At 41.6% G+C, this 14,079-nt stretch overlaps 1 protein-coding gene across 1 annotated transcript in view; it reads left to right on the top strand.

The window, feature by feature from the left end:
* LOC128430356 (phospholipid-transporting ATPase ABCA1) overlaps positions 1–14,079 on the top strand; it is a 134,780-nt gene that overhangs the window by 78,032 nt on the left and 42,669 nt on the right. The window contains exons 34-39 of the mRNA XM_053416399.1: positions 159–264; positions 4,401–4,475; positions 6,306–6,475; positions 10,823–11,000; positions 12,137–12,252; positions 12,958–13,102. Coding sequence (XP_053272374.1) covers positions 159–264; positions 4,401–4,475; positions 6,306–6,475; positions 10,823–11,000; positions 12,137–12,252; positions 12,958–13,102 — 790 coding nt within the window. The remainder of the gene's footprint in view (positions 1–158; positions 265–4,400; positions 4,476–6,305; positions 6,476–10,822; positions 11,001–12,136; positions 12,253–12,957; positions 13,103–14,079) is intronic.

Here is a 14,079-nt window from a genome sequence, read left to right as displayed (position 1 = left end):
TTTCCATCTCAACGTGTGAAAAACGCTCTGACAAATACGACTGAGCCGCTCTTTGATACGCTTCCCTTTATGTGTTATTTAACTACATGAAGACATTTTGAGGAAACTGTCACTGAGTTCTTTCCTGTGCTCTTATTTTCTGCTTTCTGCCACTTCAGGTACGGGGGGGTGTCTGTCGGAGGAGTCAACTCACAAGTCCGTCTGACTGAGGCAGATATCGAGGTTGTCTTCAGGGATCTAAGAGACCTGCTCGGTTCATCTCAGGTACGTCATAAATATTCCCACTCAGTGTCAAGCCTGATGTTGAAGCCACGTGATTGTCTGAATATATTTCATGAGAAGAAAAGTATAATACACTATATCCTAGTGGAAGGTCAAGATATACAGTTGGGAAACAGCCCAGAGGGATAAAGAAGGATGCCTGAAGTCTCAGTGTTTGTAACAGACAGAGTTTCACCTATCGTTGGAATCCACTTGTAGTTTATTTATTATATTATATAAATTATCCAATTGTTGTTTCTCAAACAAGAAAGTGAATGTTTTTCAGGATTACATTTAGAATTTAGTTTTGTTGTAGCTGTGCTCATTCCACGGCTGGAGAGATGAAAATGTCAGTCCATCTGTAGATTGGCCTGTTATTTTGGTCCCGACTGAAATATGTCCTCCACTCAAGTCCTGATTGGATAAATTATATGAATACGACAATTAAATATTTGGTTTTGGCTCACACGTCTCAACAGGTATTTGAAATGATCAGTTATCACGAAAATAGGTGATATGAATATTCATTCAATACAATCTTGACGTCAGAACATATAGTTGATGGCCAAAAACACAGTATCATCCTTAGTTGCCTAATCATGACCTTCCAATGTAAAGTTAATAAGATAATGTAGGTAATAATTTGACGCTATACAAATTAAATCATTTTAATCATCATTTTTTTCAACCACTACTATCGGTTGCATGATAAAATACCATTTCCTAGGATTTAATGTAACCTCGCATCCCACTTGCACCTCTGTAGAATATCAACAGTTTATTTTTTGTCCCCAAGCATCATTATCTTTATATCACTTTTATTTTTATGTCTGAGTCATCGATATATATATATGGATAGTGAAGGTAAATCCACGTGGGTCATCACTAGTTGTTCTTCCTGATCAATCAAACAGGAGAGTTGATACTTGAATGCACGTTCACAGGAATCATAAAAAGCAAACTTGGGAGTTGTCATCAGTTTTGTGTGTCTCCTCTGTTGTGACTCTCTGTCCAACATTCTATCTTGAGACCATGTGTGCGACGGAAGGAGGTGATTTCAGAAACGGTTTCTCCCTGTCAGGGCTGCAGTGTGCCAGGCGCCCTTTGAGTGTGCTGCTGCTAATTGGAGCACAGCGCTCTTTGTGCTGTTGGCTTTGTATCCTGGATACAGGTGTTGATGTTTGAAGTGGACTTTTGGATCCCGCTGAAATCTGGAACAATAGGGGAAGGAGAATGAAAGCAGAGGAGAGAGGAGGTCCGGATTCTTCCAATCTGTTTTCCCCAGTGTCTATGGCAACAGGCTGCCAGTGTCCGTGTGTTTGAATCTGTCAAAGAGATTTGGGTCGTTACTGCAAAGCAACACAATCACACAACTTCTTTGACTTTTCCTTTCTTTCAACTACCTGAATTTGGGAACATTGCATTAAAAAATAGAAACTATTCAATTGAAAGTACTGCTCTACTACTACTAATACTAAACGTTTTACACAAATTAAAGTACAGACTCGGAAATTAACTAAAAGTATGAAAGTGTCATCGCTCTGTGCAAAGCAATCTGAAACTCATGTCACATAAATATTCTTTAAATGCTATTTAATGTAAACGACTCTTACCTCAAATAAATAAAAACAATACAAAAAAAGGTATAGGTTAAAATGTGTGTATTTATGTATTTAATGGAGTAGTCTTAATTTAAATGAGAACAGGAAGAACTGGGAATGTGTTGTTTCTCTTCCTCGTCCCATCATGTTTGGACGGTGGCACTAGATGATGCAAAATAAAAAAATAAAAACTTTTAATCTTTCATCAAATGCATTAAAATAACAGAAACCAATCAATTGTTCTGAATGGAAAGAGTAGAAAGTTGTGATAAGATAAAAAGTCGTCAGGAAAATACATACTTATAATAAAGTGCAGATAAGTCATCCACTTAAGTACACTAACAAAGTATCTGTACTTCTTTACTTCCAACCCCTTGAACCGACTCACTCGTCCCACTCTCTCCACCTCTCTCTCTTGAACACCGCTCTCCCATTAACATTTAACAATTTTGGACGTTCAAACTACTTTTGAGATCAGCACGTCCGCTTCGCCCTCAGGCTTCTCCGGTCTCATCCCTAACCTGGCTCCCTTGTCTCTCTCCTGGATCTTGACGCTAATGTGACTTTAATTCGCGCGGCAGCGATGATGTAACTCTAATGGTCGGGCATTAGCTCTCGCAGAGCTCGATTCCTTGTGATTAAAGTGCTGCGCCGTCCTTGGGAAATGTCCGACTCTCCGCTCGGCAGGGATCGTGATGTGAGACACTGAGGGGACGGAGCGCTGTGCTTTGAGCCACATGCGCACGAGGGGAAGTGGGATTTGAAATCTTTGTGTAATTGCATTTCCTCCGTCGAGCAGCTAGGAACCAGGTTCTGTGTTGCAAAAGGTGGCCACGAGGACAAGAAAGCCTAATGCACCTCATGTGTCACAGTGTGTTATGTATAGATGGAATAAATGTCACAACTGTTCCATGAAATGTTTCTCTAACCCTCCCAAGCAACAGATTTTTTGTATTATATCAAAATAATTCAGGGAATAAGCTCCTTTTCTAACCAACCACATTCTACTAATTGCAAACTTCCTACACTGCAGGCAGAAACGTATGAACACAACATCACACAACATCACACAAGACCACAGGACCACTGAACTGTGCAGGCCACTTTGGAATAGATACCAAAAAAATGTCACCAACCACTCAAGTGGCTTTATTGCCGTGTCGCTGGCCTTGGCACCGGCCAAACCAGCCTTGTCATTGTCCTTGAGCGGGGAGGAGTTTGTGGAGGATTAGAAACCAGGCAGCTGCTAATCCTCGGGAAGGTCGCCTCTTGGCACCGCCTGTTGCTGCTTGGAACAAAAATCAAACCACAGAGAAAAAACAAAACAACACGGAACCGGGTAAAGATTCCCTTGCTTTGGCTGGAGGAGGCATTACCGGCAAGGGTTGGAGCCTTGTTCTCTGCCTGGTGTATGAATAGGTAATGACTTGGAACAGAGGGTATTTTATTTAGCACAAATACTCCTGTCAGCGTAGATAGGGGCATTTTTTTTCTTTTCCTCACACTGTGATATGGAAAGAGAAGGAGCGCTCACGATGGGTTCCTGGGATGATGGGGAAACACTTGTTATGCCAAATGGAGAAATACTGGATCTTATGGCCGTGGTGGAAAAAATACAAAAGCTCTCAATACATTATTAAAATGTTTCCACATTTCTGATTGAGGTCTCAATGTGGTGTGAGTGAAGGACTGAGGGATGGAAGACGAGACGTGTTCTGATCTCAGTCCTTTGTCCTGAGGTGACTGTCTTGGCGAGAGATGACATGTCTCTCTATTTCCTCCCGCTCTCTCTCCATCAGCCCTTACACCTTAGCATTCTCGTACACTCGCTGGATATCTCTCTTGATTTTTCTCCACTTATCCCTTCCTCTCTCCTCGCCCCTCACACCACATCCCCTCCTCAAACCCTCGTTTCCTCGCCTGCGGCTCCTTCTGACGGCGTCCGGGGGTCCAGCAGAAGGTCCATTTGCATTTATATCACACGTGTAATGTGCTCAGCGCTCTCGTGGCGGAGGTCTGAACAGCACGGCTTCCACATGAAACTTTGAAATCTCACGCCTGTCATCTCAAGGCCTCGTCCCAGGGCTCATTTCACATGAAACACGAGTGGAGGAGAGAGGATTTCTAATGCAACCTGTCCGGTTCAACCACTCAAGCGTTTCCCCATACTCACCAGAAAATCCAACACTGGCTAAAAGAACACTTCTTTTGCTGTTAGTGTCAGTACAGTCTATGATATGAACACTAGGACCCTTTGAGTCATTGGTACAGTAGGTAATTTGTTCTTTTTTTTGTCTCTTCCTCCTAATTATTTCAAACAATTTAACAAAAATAAAATGTCAGAGAGGGGAAAAAGTTGCCCCGTCTGGGGGGAAATAAGTGGCTCAGAACTTCCAAATTCTGTCCGGAAGTTTTAATTCCTGTCTCCCTCTGCCTCCTGTTTTTGCATTTCAAAGAGCACGAGTGGTTTTCCAAGTGTGTCCAATTAAGTCTCCAACTCTGAGTTTTTTTTTTTCTTGTTTTCCTCATCTGCTTTAGGATAATGTCACTGATGAGCTCTTACAGAAGTCTGAGTCGCTGCTGAAGAAGCTGGGAACCAGGGACAACGTTAAGGTAACATTTTAATTGGCAGATGCCCCTTTGCTCTCCTGTAAGATTAGAGCCAATGAAATTCCACTCGGTTGAAATCATGCTGGTTGGGTTTAAGAAAGCAATGGCGATGAAATGGGGAAACGGGTGAAGGAGCACTCCTCCACTGTCTCCACCTATTCCTCCCCCTCTCTCCTTTTTAGACACACTATTGAAGTAATTATAGATTATGTGGCATTACAGCAAATAAACATTTTCTACAATCAAAATTCAGGAGGAGATTTGGTTTTAATGGCCAAGAATAAGATGAAGGTAGAGCCCAACTGATGCTGATACCGATATCAGGGAGTAAAACATTTCTGGTACAATATATAACAGCAGATATGATTTTATAGATTAAATATATATAATGGTAGTATTTCCATCTCTTAATGCAAAGACAATATTCCTACTAATTATAGCCATAGCTTCATTCAATTGATGTAATTTGGTCGCTACTCTTTGAATTAGTTGCAAATATTACAAATTGGTGGGTAACTCAATAATTAAATGTATGTTTGTAATTATTAAGTGGAAGCAATCTGCTGTCGCATACTTCGTTGTGTAATTAATGAAACAGTAAGTCAACACTTGAATGCATTTGCATATAGTTGTAAAGATGGAGTTTATATCTCATCAGTTATTCCTCTTCTTAAAAGAAGTGGATCTTTTTAGTCTTTTCAGAAGTAGCTTGCAATCATATCCTCTCACATAGTTTTCCCTCCCACCTTCTTGTGTTTGGCAGACGTGCTCTTTGCTCTGATCTCGAATACATCAAATGATCTTTTAGCTACAGGCGTTGCAGAAATTAGAGGATGGAGAAAATATAATAAGGAAAAGTTCAAGTGATGTCAATCTGTGTGCAGGAGAGCGAGGGAGCGAGAGCTGCAAACAGGCGTGCACATCTGTGCGTCTGCTCAAGTTTCTCCATATCCTCCTCTGTGATGCAGTGTTATGTTCGACTGACACTCAAACACCATCCGCTCTTAATTAACGCTGCACTATCAGCGGGGAGTCCTCTCTCTCTCTCTCTCTCTCTCTCTCTCTCTCTCTCTCTCTCTCTCTCTCTCTCTCTCCGGCTCTCTTTCATCCATTCTTCCTCTTTTTTACACCCCAGCAGCCACAGACTCAGAAAATCACTTAGATTGAAAAAGAAATTGTGCAAAAGCATGCCATGGCCATATTGGGAGTTGGCAGTCATCACAGGCTGTTAACTTCTACTAAACTGAAAAAATTTTGTCAGCTCTTTCGCTTATTCTGATAGATCAGGATTTACCCTGGCAAAAACGTTTGAGACGATATAACCCTTCTTCTCCTAGTGGACCAGATCAATTTGACCTCTTGCTGTTTTGTAGCCATCGAGCGAGACAAAGATACAGAAATACTGAATAGGACATAAACATCACAATGTACAACAATAACAACACAAGCATATTTACAGGCAAAGGATGTTATTCAAGGATAAGGTAACATCCATATATGTCCAGGTCCCTCTCATCTCCAAATAGATCAAACCAAGTGTTACGTTTTTATAATTTATTCAGACGACATCCAAACATGACCCCATTAAGCAAATAAATCACAAAAAGAAAAAAATTATGTTGAATTATCATTTTTTAAAGTTGAAGCTACCACTAAGTGAACTGAAGAATTCATCATAAGATGTTTTATCCGTCACTGGTGTATACTGGTCCCCTTGCATATTTTTCCAATTCTCTGTCTTCCCTTTACCTTCCTGTCGAATCTTTGTCCAAACGAATCTGCCAAGCCTCCGCATGCTGTTCCCGGCGCTAATGCTCGTCTCTACCTCGGCAGGTGTGGTTCTACAACCAGGCGTGGCACGGCGTGGTGTCTTTCCTCGCTGTGGCCAACAATGCCATCCTGAGGGGAAACCTGGCGGCCGGAGAGGACCCCCGCCAGTACGGCATCTCTGTGTCCAACCACCCCCTGAACCTCACCAAGTCGCAGCTCTCCTTCGTGGCCTTGTGAGTTCATCAGACCAAACACAAGGGTTGGGGTGGGGGGGGTCTGGTATGTTCCAGCTCTGAGGAGAATTTTTCACTGGTCGTCATTATTACATTTCTCTGTCTTGTTAGGTCAGCAAACACGGCCTTAAAAATGGAAAATACAGCGTCAATTAGCTACACAACCAAGCTTGTTAGTGTAAAACGCTGACAGTGTGCTGTATATATTGTACCTAAACATGTTGGGGGGAAATATATGGGGGGGGTTAACAGTGAATCCTGCACTTAATTACTGTTATGTAACATATTACTGCAGAAACAAGTGCTTGAGCAAACCCTGTCTGCAGCTTCATTCATAACATTTCAGGATGCACTGCTGCTGTGATGCATTTCTCTCATATTATTTTTGATTTCCTGAGAATGCACCAGAGACCGACTGCTGGTGATTGAGAGGGACAGAGCTGTGGAAAGTAAAAAAGTAAAGACAGCCCAGACAAAGTGGGAAGAGACGAGTCAGAGACAGCACCATAGAAAGTTGGAGACGGAGGGACGAGGGATTTCTTTGAGTATATGCACAGGTTTTTAAGACTCAGGGGAGCTCCTTAAGAGGATGTAGCTTATTTTTTCCTCATTCTTCATCCCGGGGCTGGCGAGGGAGCAGCTCCCCATGAGAATCAGAGATTAATGACATGCTAAATCCCAACACACCAGCTCGTACCATACGATTCTTGCAGCTCTCTGTGTTATGTACTTTATGTTTTGTTTTCCGTTTACAACCACTGATTTTACCGTGCAATCTCCGACTTTATCAGTTGTCGGCATTTAGCATTTTAGCCGCTAAGTGACGTTAATTGAATCCACACTTTTGATGGAAAGCCCCCTGGAATCCATCCCACTGCAGCAAATTACCATACACTGCCATAGCTACAAGGCCTGACATTATACAGGCATTGCAATGGCTGCTACCAATCACCGCACAGTAGCAGTTTAATTCTCCCCTCCGCTGCTGCTCCAGCCCGCTCCTCACTCAGGTATTTATGTAGTGATCAGGTGCCGACGACAGGCCTGAGTTAGAGAGGGAGACTGAGTGGAGATAATTACGATGGCCGGCCTTCCTGCCCGCCGTAGATTCAGGATGAACCTCTCCCCCCCCTCCTTACTCTGTGATGACTGAAATTTATGAACTGTGATTTCTAGATTAGCTTGAACATCCCTACGTGGTGTAGATTAAGTGCGCGGCTCTCAAACAGCAATGGGGGAAAAGACCACTTGAGTAGATGACTAAGCACAATGGAGCCAGGTTGCTTTAACCTCCTTGATATTATTTTATATGAGCAATGGATCAAATGACAACCTGTAATGTTTTCAAAAAGGGAGTCAGAGAAACTCTACAAAGATTGTTCACAGAATGATCTGCAGCCCCCATGTGACCAGAAAAACAATTTTACTACAATTTTGTTTGAGAAGATCCTTGTGTGATGAGCTTGGCAAACATATGATTGTTGAAATCACAAAGTTTTGTCATTCTGGTCTCTCTAAGGTGAAAAATCCATATTCGTAAATGCTGAATGGAGCTTTCGACATTTTCAATTTAATACCAGGAAAAGTGCACGAAGAAATATATCAGGAGGAAAAACATATACATATCAGGACGGAATCTGGATGAGGTAGATATGTAGATGTGTGTTAGAGGACGTTAGAAAGGTTCTGGATGTTAACTCAGTCACTGCAGATACATTTTTATAATCAAGTTATTGGGCTTATTCCCGTTAAGTAAGTTAATTAAGTTATTGTTTCAGCCCCATGAAAAAGGTTATTTAAGGTGTAATCCCCTCATTTATTTCTTTGGTCCATGTCAGCACCTCGTTGTCTGGTTGAATAAGAAGAGCCACTTAATGCCTCTCCTGCAGAAAATATTTAAATTAGACTCGAACCTCCGGCTTAAAAATGAATTTATATTTCTCATTGACGCCACATTAATGTCAGGGAGAGACAATTGCCAGAGCTGTTATATCTATAATCATTCATCACTAATGACCTGTTCCCTCTCCGGGTTTTGGGCCAGGGCGGAATTATCTCATTTAGAGTGATGCTCTCCTCCGCTGCTCTTCACAAGCAATTTCAATGCGAGTGATGTCATGAGCCACAAAACCGTGAAAGTGTGCAGGTGGAAGGAAAGTCGACGTTTTACATCCGTCAAAAAATGACCAGTCCACTCTCTCTCTCTCTCTCTCTCTCTCCCGCTGCTTCTCAAACGACAGGGAAATAGGTCTTTCCAATTTCCGCCACCCTCTATAGAAATGCCCTGCTTCTTAATTGCTGAGGAATATTCATGCAACTGACATAAACGCTACATTTAACCATCCACTTGAGTTTGATATGCACTTTAGTGGCTATCAAGTGATTTAATGCCTGCAAAAAATATCCCATTTAAAAAATATATATATTGTTGAGGTGACAAATTAATTGTGATTTGCTTCTATCAGGCTCAAAATGCTTCTCCACATTATCAACAGAAAGCTGCATGAAACAAATAATTACCTGGATGTTTTGCCCGGAGACTCAGATTTGATAATTATCTCCTGCTTTCAGCCCCCCCCCCCCCCCCCCCCCTGCACTTCAACTTTTAAGGCTGCACACTGAGGGGAAAGCAATCCATTCACCGACGCCACACTCCCACAGCTCATCTTTCCCGCTCTTCCATTATTAGTTAATTAGCAGATTGCTTGTGCTCGTCTTCACAGCAATTAGCCGGCTTCATTCACGCTTAGATCGTCCACATCTCTGTCTCCTACAGTGTATTATCTCCCAACCCAACCTGGGTTTCACGGCCTCTCGGAAAAAAACTGTTGAACGGGGGTTGGCGCCCACCGGGGTAAATTATTTCATATTTATGTGCTCTAATTGTGTCTGGTTGGCGATGATAAATACAGCTATGCAGGGTAACTTATTTAATATGCTAATTCAGCAGTGGGAAGTCTTGTGAGAGATAAACGTGGGCCGAGGGTTAAAAGAATACACCCGATGCTAATTGTGCAGGCGAGACGTAGGACATTATCAAAAAAGTAGGATGACATAAATGAAGACGAATGACGGTGAAATGAAGGTCGGCATCTCGGAGGAGAAAGGTGTAATTTGCTCTTAACATGAGGGAGGGAGACGGTTGTAAGTGTGGTCAACAGTTTTAACTGTGCCCCTCCGTCGGCTTTATAGGAAGTGGCCCGTCGTAATCTTTAAAAGCTTTTTTATTATGTACAAACAGCATTGGCGGAGCTTTCCATTAACGCATGTAATGCTTGTCTAATTAAGTCATCAATATTAACAAAATTAGGGGTATGGATTATTTCTGCAGGTGCAACAAGAGTGGTTGAAATGGATCCTTACATTGCAAAGTAATAAATCGAATGTGTTTATTACGTGAGGGCAAATTGGCCGAATGCTGTTTCAGCTCCATACGTCGTCTGCCTCATTTCCTATTTCCACATTTATTCAGTCATTTTTTTAATTAATAAACTTTTCTGTTGTTCTATTTGTTTTTTTTGGTGAGTAAACAAGTATTTGTTTAAGTGTCCAGTAACAAAAACAAGTGCAGTTGCAGAATTACATTAAACAAGTTACAGGTACGACTGAATATTTGTATTCTTAGGAGACATCAGAATCAGAAAGTATTTATTGCCAAGTAGGTTTACACCTACAAGGAATTTGCTCTGGTTATTGGTGCATACAATGAACATAGAAACATAAAAACATAAAGACACAATAAATACAACACACATAAGAAAAGCAATAAAAAGAAACAAAAAATATTTACTCACTATTTACTTCTTATTTCCTCCCTTTTTCTAATATATATACAAACTAACATTTATTTAGACATAAACATATCTAAATAAAATATATATAATAGATAAAAGATATAAAAAGGGAAATTAAAAGTGAAATGCAAGATGCAAAACAGTGAAATATATACTCCTCATACACCTCATTAATCATAACTATGGCGTTAACTTAAACATTATAGTCGTTAAGCACTTTCCTGTCATTCCGGTCGTGGGTCTTGTGAATGAAATGGATATTGCGTAAGAAGTTTATTCAAATACAAAGTAACCTTTATACCTTTCAATTTCAATTCAGGATTAGTCAGGTATTTCATAAAATATATTTCATATCTTAATACATGTTTTTTTGTCATTTCCGCCTGAAAACCCACTGGCAGCTGTAGGAAAATACACAAAAACATTTCAAAAACATCTCCTGAATAAACTTGAATCTCCGCTCCCACTTTCATGTCTCTTTCATGGCGTGGCCCTGTGCACGGAAATCGCTCTCCACTCAACTTCCTGTTTGCTGTGCTCTATTCAATCACAGGGCCACAACCTCCAACGACGTGGTGGTGTCCATCTGCGTTATCTTCGCCATGTCCTTCATCCCGGCCAGCTTTGTCCTCTTCCTCATCCAAGAGCGGGTGAACAAAGCCAAGCATCTGCAGTTTGTCAGCGGAGTGAACCCGGCTGTGTACTGGTTGGCCAATTTTGCCTGGGACATGGTGGGTACCTGTTTGTCAGACTTCTGTATCACGGCTTGTTTAGGTGCTGATGAATATTCCTGCTGGTTGAATAAATCGAGGAAGTTTTAAAACATGCTACAATAGGTGTTTGTGTCGTAGGCCTCGGTGTGATCCCCTTCTATTACACTGATATTTCTCCACCTACTGCTATGTAAAAAAAAAAAAGAAAACCGCTCCATCTACTGTAATTGATGATGTAGCTTTGACACCACTTGCTCCTGGGGAAAAAGAATCCTCACCTGAGCAGCAGTCATTGGCTGAGGCGTAATTATCGACAGCAGCTACCCCTGCTGCTTTCGCTCAACAGGCTTCACCCGGGAGTTTCCCCCGAGGCACAATGGAAGTAAACATTTTATCAGGTGCCTTTGGTAAAGAAATGGCGCCGGGGCCCTCATCATTATGGCAGATAAACGCTGTCTGAGTGGAAGACAAATGGACCGAAGGAGCCGGTCTAATGACGCCCGCCTGAAGCTGCTTCATAGATCGGCATGAAGTTTTCCTGTGAATGCTAACGAGTTGGTTGTTTCTTGCTACTTTCTGTTTATTTTATATATCCTACGTCATTTATCCACCAGCGGTAAAACTGGACTTATTTTATAAAAGAGCAGACTTCAGGGAATATTAATCCAAAGCTAAAAGATAGTTGCATTATCAGTTCTTTTCATTCAGTTCTTTGGTTAAAAAAAAGAAAAAGTTAAAACCTTGAAGTAAAAGCTTTTTTAATGGAATGGTTTTCAAAAACATTATTCAATAAATATCAGTACATCAGAATAGAAACCTCTACACAAGCATTGTAAACCCTTTCAGGTCAACGCTTCACTCAGCAAACCTCTTACCTCAAACAATGGGATGCGTCTCTCATTCACTGAATTAATTAAAACATGAAAGCCTGCTACATTGAATTGCTAATTAAAATGTCATTTACAGATTTTGTAATTACACATCGTTTCAGTTTGTTTGGAAGAATAAATAAATCAAAAGCCTCCGAATCTTTTGATGCAGTTATGAATGCCCCGAAATATTACGCACAGGCCTCTGCTTCTGATGAGGATGAAATCTGCTTCTTATGTCATTTTTTTGTTTAATCCTTCCCTTGTTTTTGTTTGTTTTGATAGTGTAACTACATCGTCCCTTGTTTGATTGTGATTGCGATCTTCCTCGCCTTCCAACAAAAAGCCTACGTCTCGCCTCCTAACCTGCCTGCGCTGATTTTGCTGCTCATTTTGTATGGGTAAGTACAAAAAAAATCACCATATTTCTGATATTCATCTCTTATATCTCTTTAGAAGGGAAACCGGTTCTAGTTCTGCAGTTTAAAGGAGGGTTGTGAGGAGCTTTATGACCCTGCAATGGCCACAAACACAAAATGTGAGGGTTAGCCGAATCCCTTTCAATCTGTTGGGAGCAAAAATGATGGCTTTTATTTTGAAAATCAACTCTACAAAGACTGAAGATATTTTCCCAGAGATTCTTGCAACTGTAGTTTTTTTTACATACGGGGCCACTCGGCAAGGAACTGGGTTAGCTCAGGGGCGCCAGCAGAACTTCAACATGGTCCTAACACACGTTAAAAGCAGCCACAGCATGGGGCCATAAACACAACTTAACAAACAGGCAGGGAAATGGGTGGAAGTGTGAGAATTATTTGATTTTACACCACAACTCACGGCCGTAGCTTTTTTATTTTAAACTGAATTGAACACAGCCCAGAGAAACCTGCAGTAAATGTCTGAAACACAAACAACTGCCTTCCTCATTTGGCATCATCTTCATCATCATCATCAGAAGGAGGCTAAACCATAGCCGGTAAACATCAGATGCCAAACCAAACCAAGTAGCCTCTAGAATCACCGGCCTGGAGGCAAAGTGGATGCAGCCAGAGAAATGCATTGTTCAGGTAACAACCCTGGAGATAACGTGGAGTTGTTCTCTCTAGGTGGTCCATCACCCCCATGATGTACCCCGCCTCCTTCATCTTCAGCGTCCCCAGCACGGCCTACGTGGTGCTGACCTGCATCAACCTCTTCATCGGTATCAACGGCAGCGTGGCCACGTTCTTCATGGAGCTCTACGACGACGATGTGAGTGGAACCGACACACATCAATACACATATTCCAGAGTGGGCTGAGAAAGAAGGGTACAGATCCATATATGCACCATTTTATTATTATAGAAGATGGAGTACTGGGGAGATATAGCAGCACTAGACGGCGAGGGCTGCTTAGCAATTATATTTGGAGGCTGTAGCAGTGGATGTCTAATTGACTTGAATCACAGATAAACGCTCTGTGTTTTCAAAGCAGATGCTTTCATACGTACGTGGGTGGAGTGTGAACCCACCTGGTATGATTTTTTAATATATTTCCTTTATCCCCTCTAGGATTTTTTTTCAAAGGAATTATTTTCCCTATTCTCCTTAATGTTTAATCGTTTGGTGCGACTTGGGTCTTCGGAGAACTCTCCTCATCCATCTTTCAGCGAGTGTTCATTCTAACGGCAAGCTGCCTCAGTCTCCGGGGAATCAAAAGACAAAGACACTCGAAAAATAAGAAAAAACGAGCTAGAGAAGAAACAGAGAGCTTAGTTTGGAGAGGGAGAGAGGGAGAGAGGGAGAGAGGGAGAGGGCGATGTTGACTCAACAGTCATTTTACTTTTGATTGGAACTGAAATCATTTTTCAATCGTTTTTTAAAAGTGTTCGAAAAGAAAGAGACTTTTCTGAAGATGTAATTTGTGTACCTAAGACTCTCTGCAGCAGAACCTCTTACAGGTGAAGATAACTGGAAGAAATGATTGACTTTTATTTTCCAGTTCGAGTGATTGATTATTATTTGCGCTATTAACTCAACTCACCGATCAGACACAACAGCGACGAGCCACTTAAATATCAGATTCTTCATCAGATTGTCTCCCTCGACTCGAATCTGACACTTCAGCTGGAGCCTGTTCAGACTTCTCTGCTCGCTCTGTCCCCGACTTCATGTCTCCTCGGGCGCCACACTGCAACAGCACGGGACGTTTTCTGTCTCCTAACCAGGCTGCCTCATTTGCATCCTCA

This window comes from Pleuronectes platessa, chromosome 23 (assembly GCF_947347685.1).
Source record: "Pleuronectes platessa chromosome 23, fPlePla1.1, whole genome shotgun sequence".
Taxonomy (NCBI): Eukaryota; Metazoa; Chordata; class Actinopteri; order Pleuronectiformes; family Pleuronectidae; genus Pleuronectes; species Pleuronectes platessa.
This window is presented reverse-complemented; position numbering and strand designations above follow the sequence as displayed.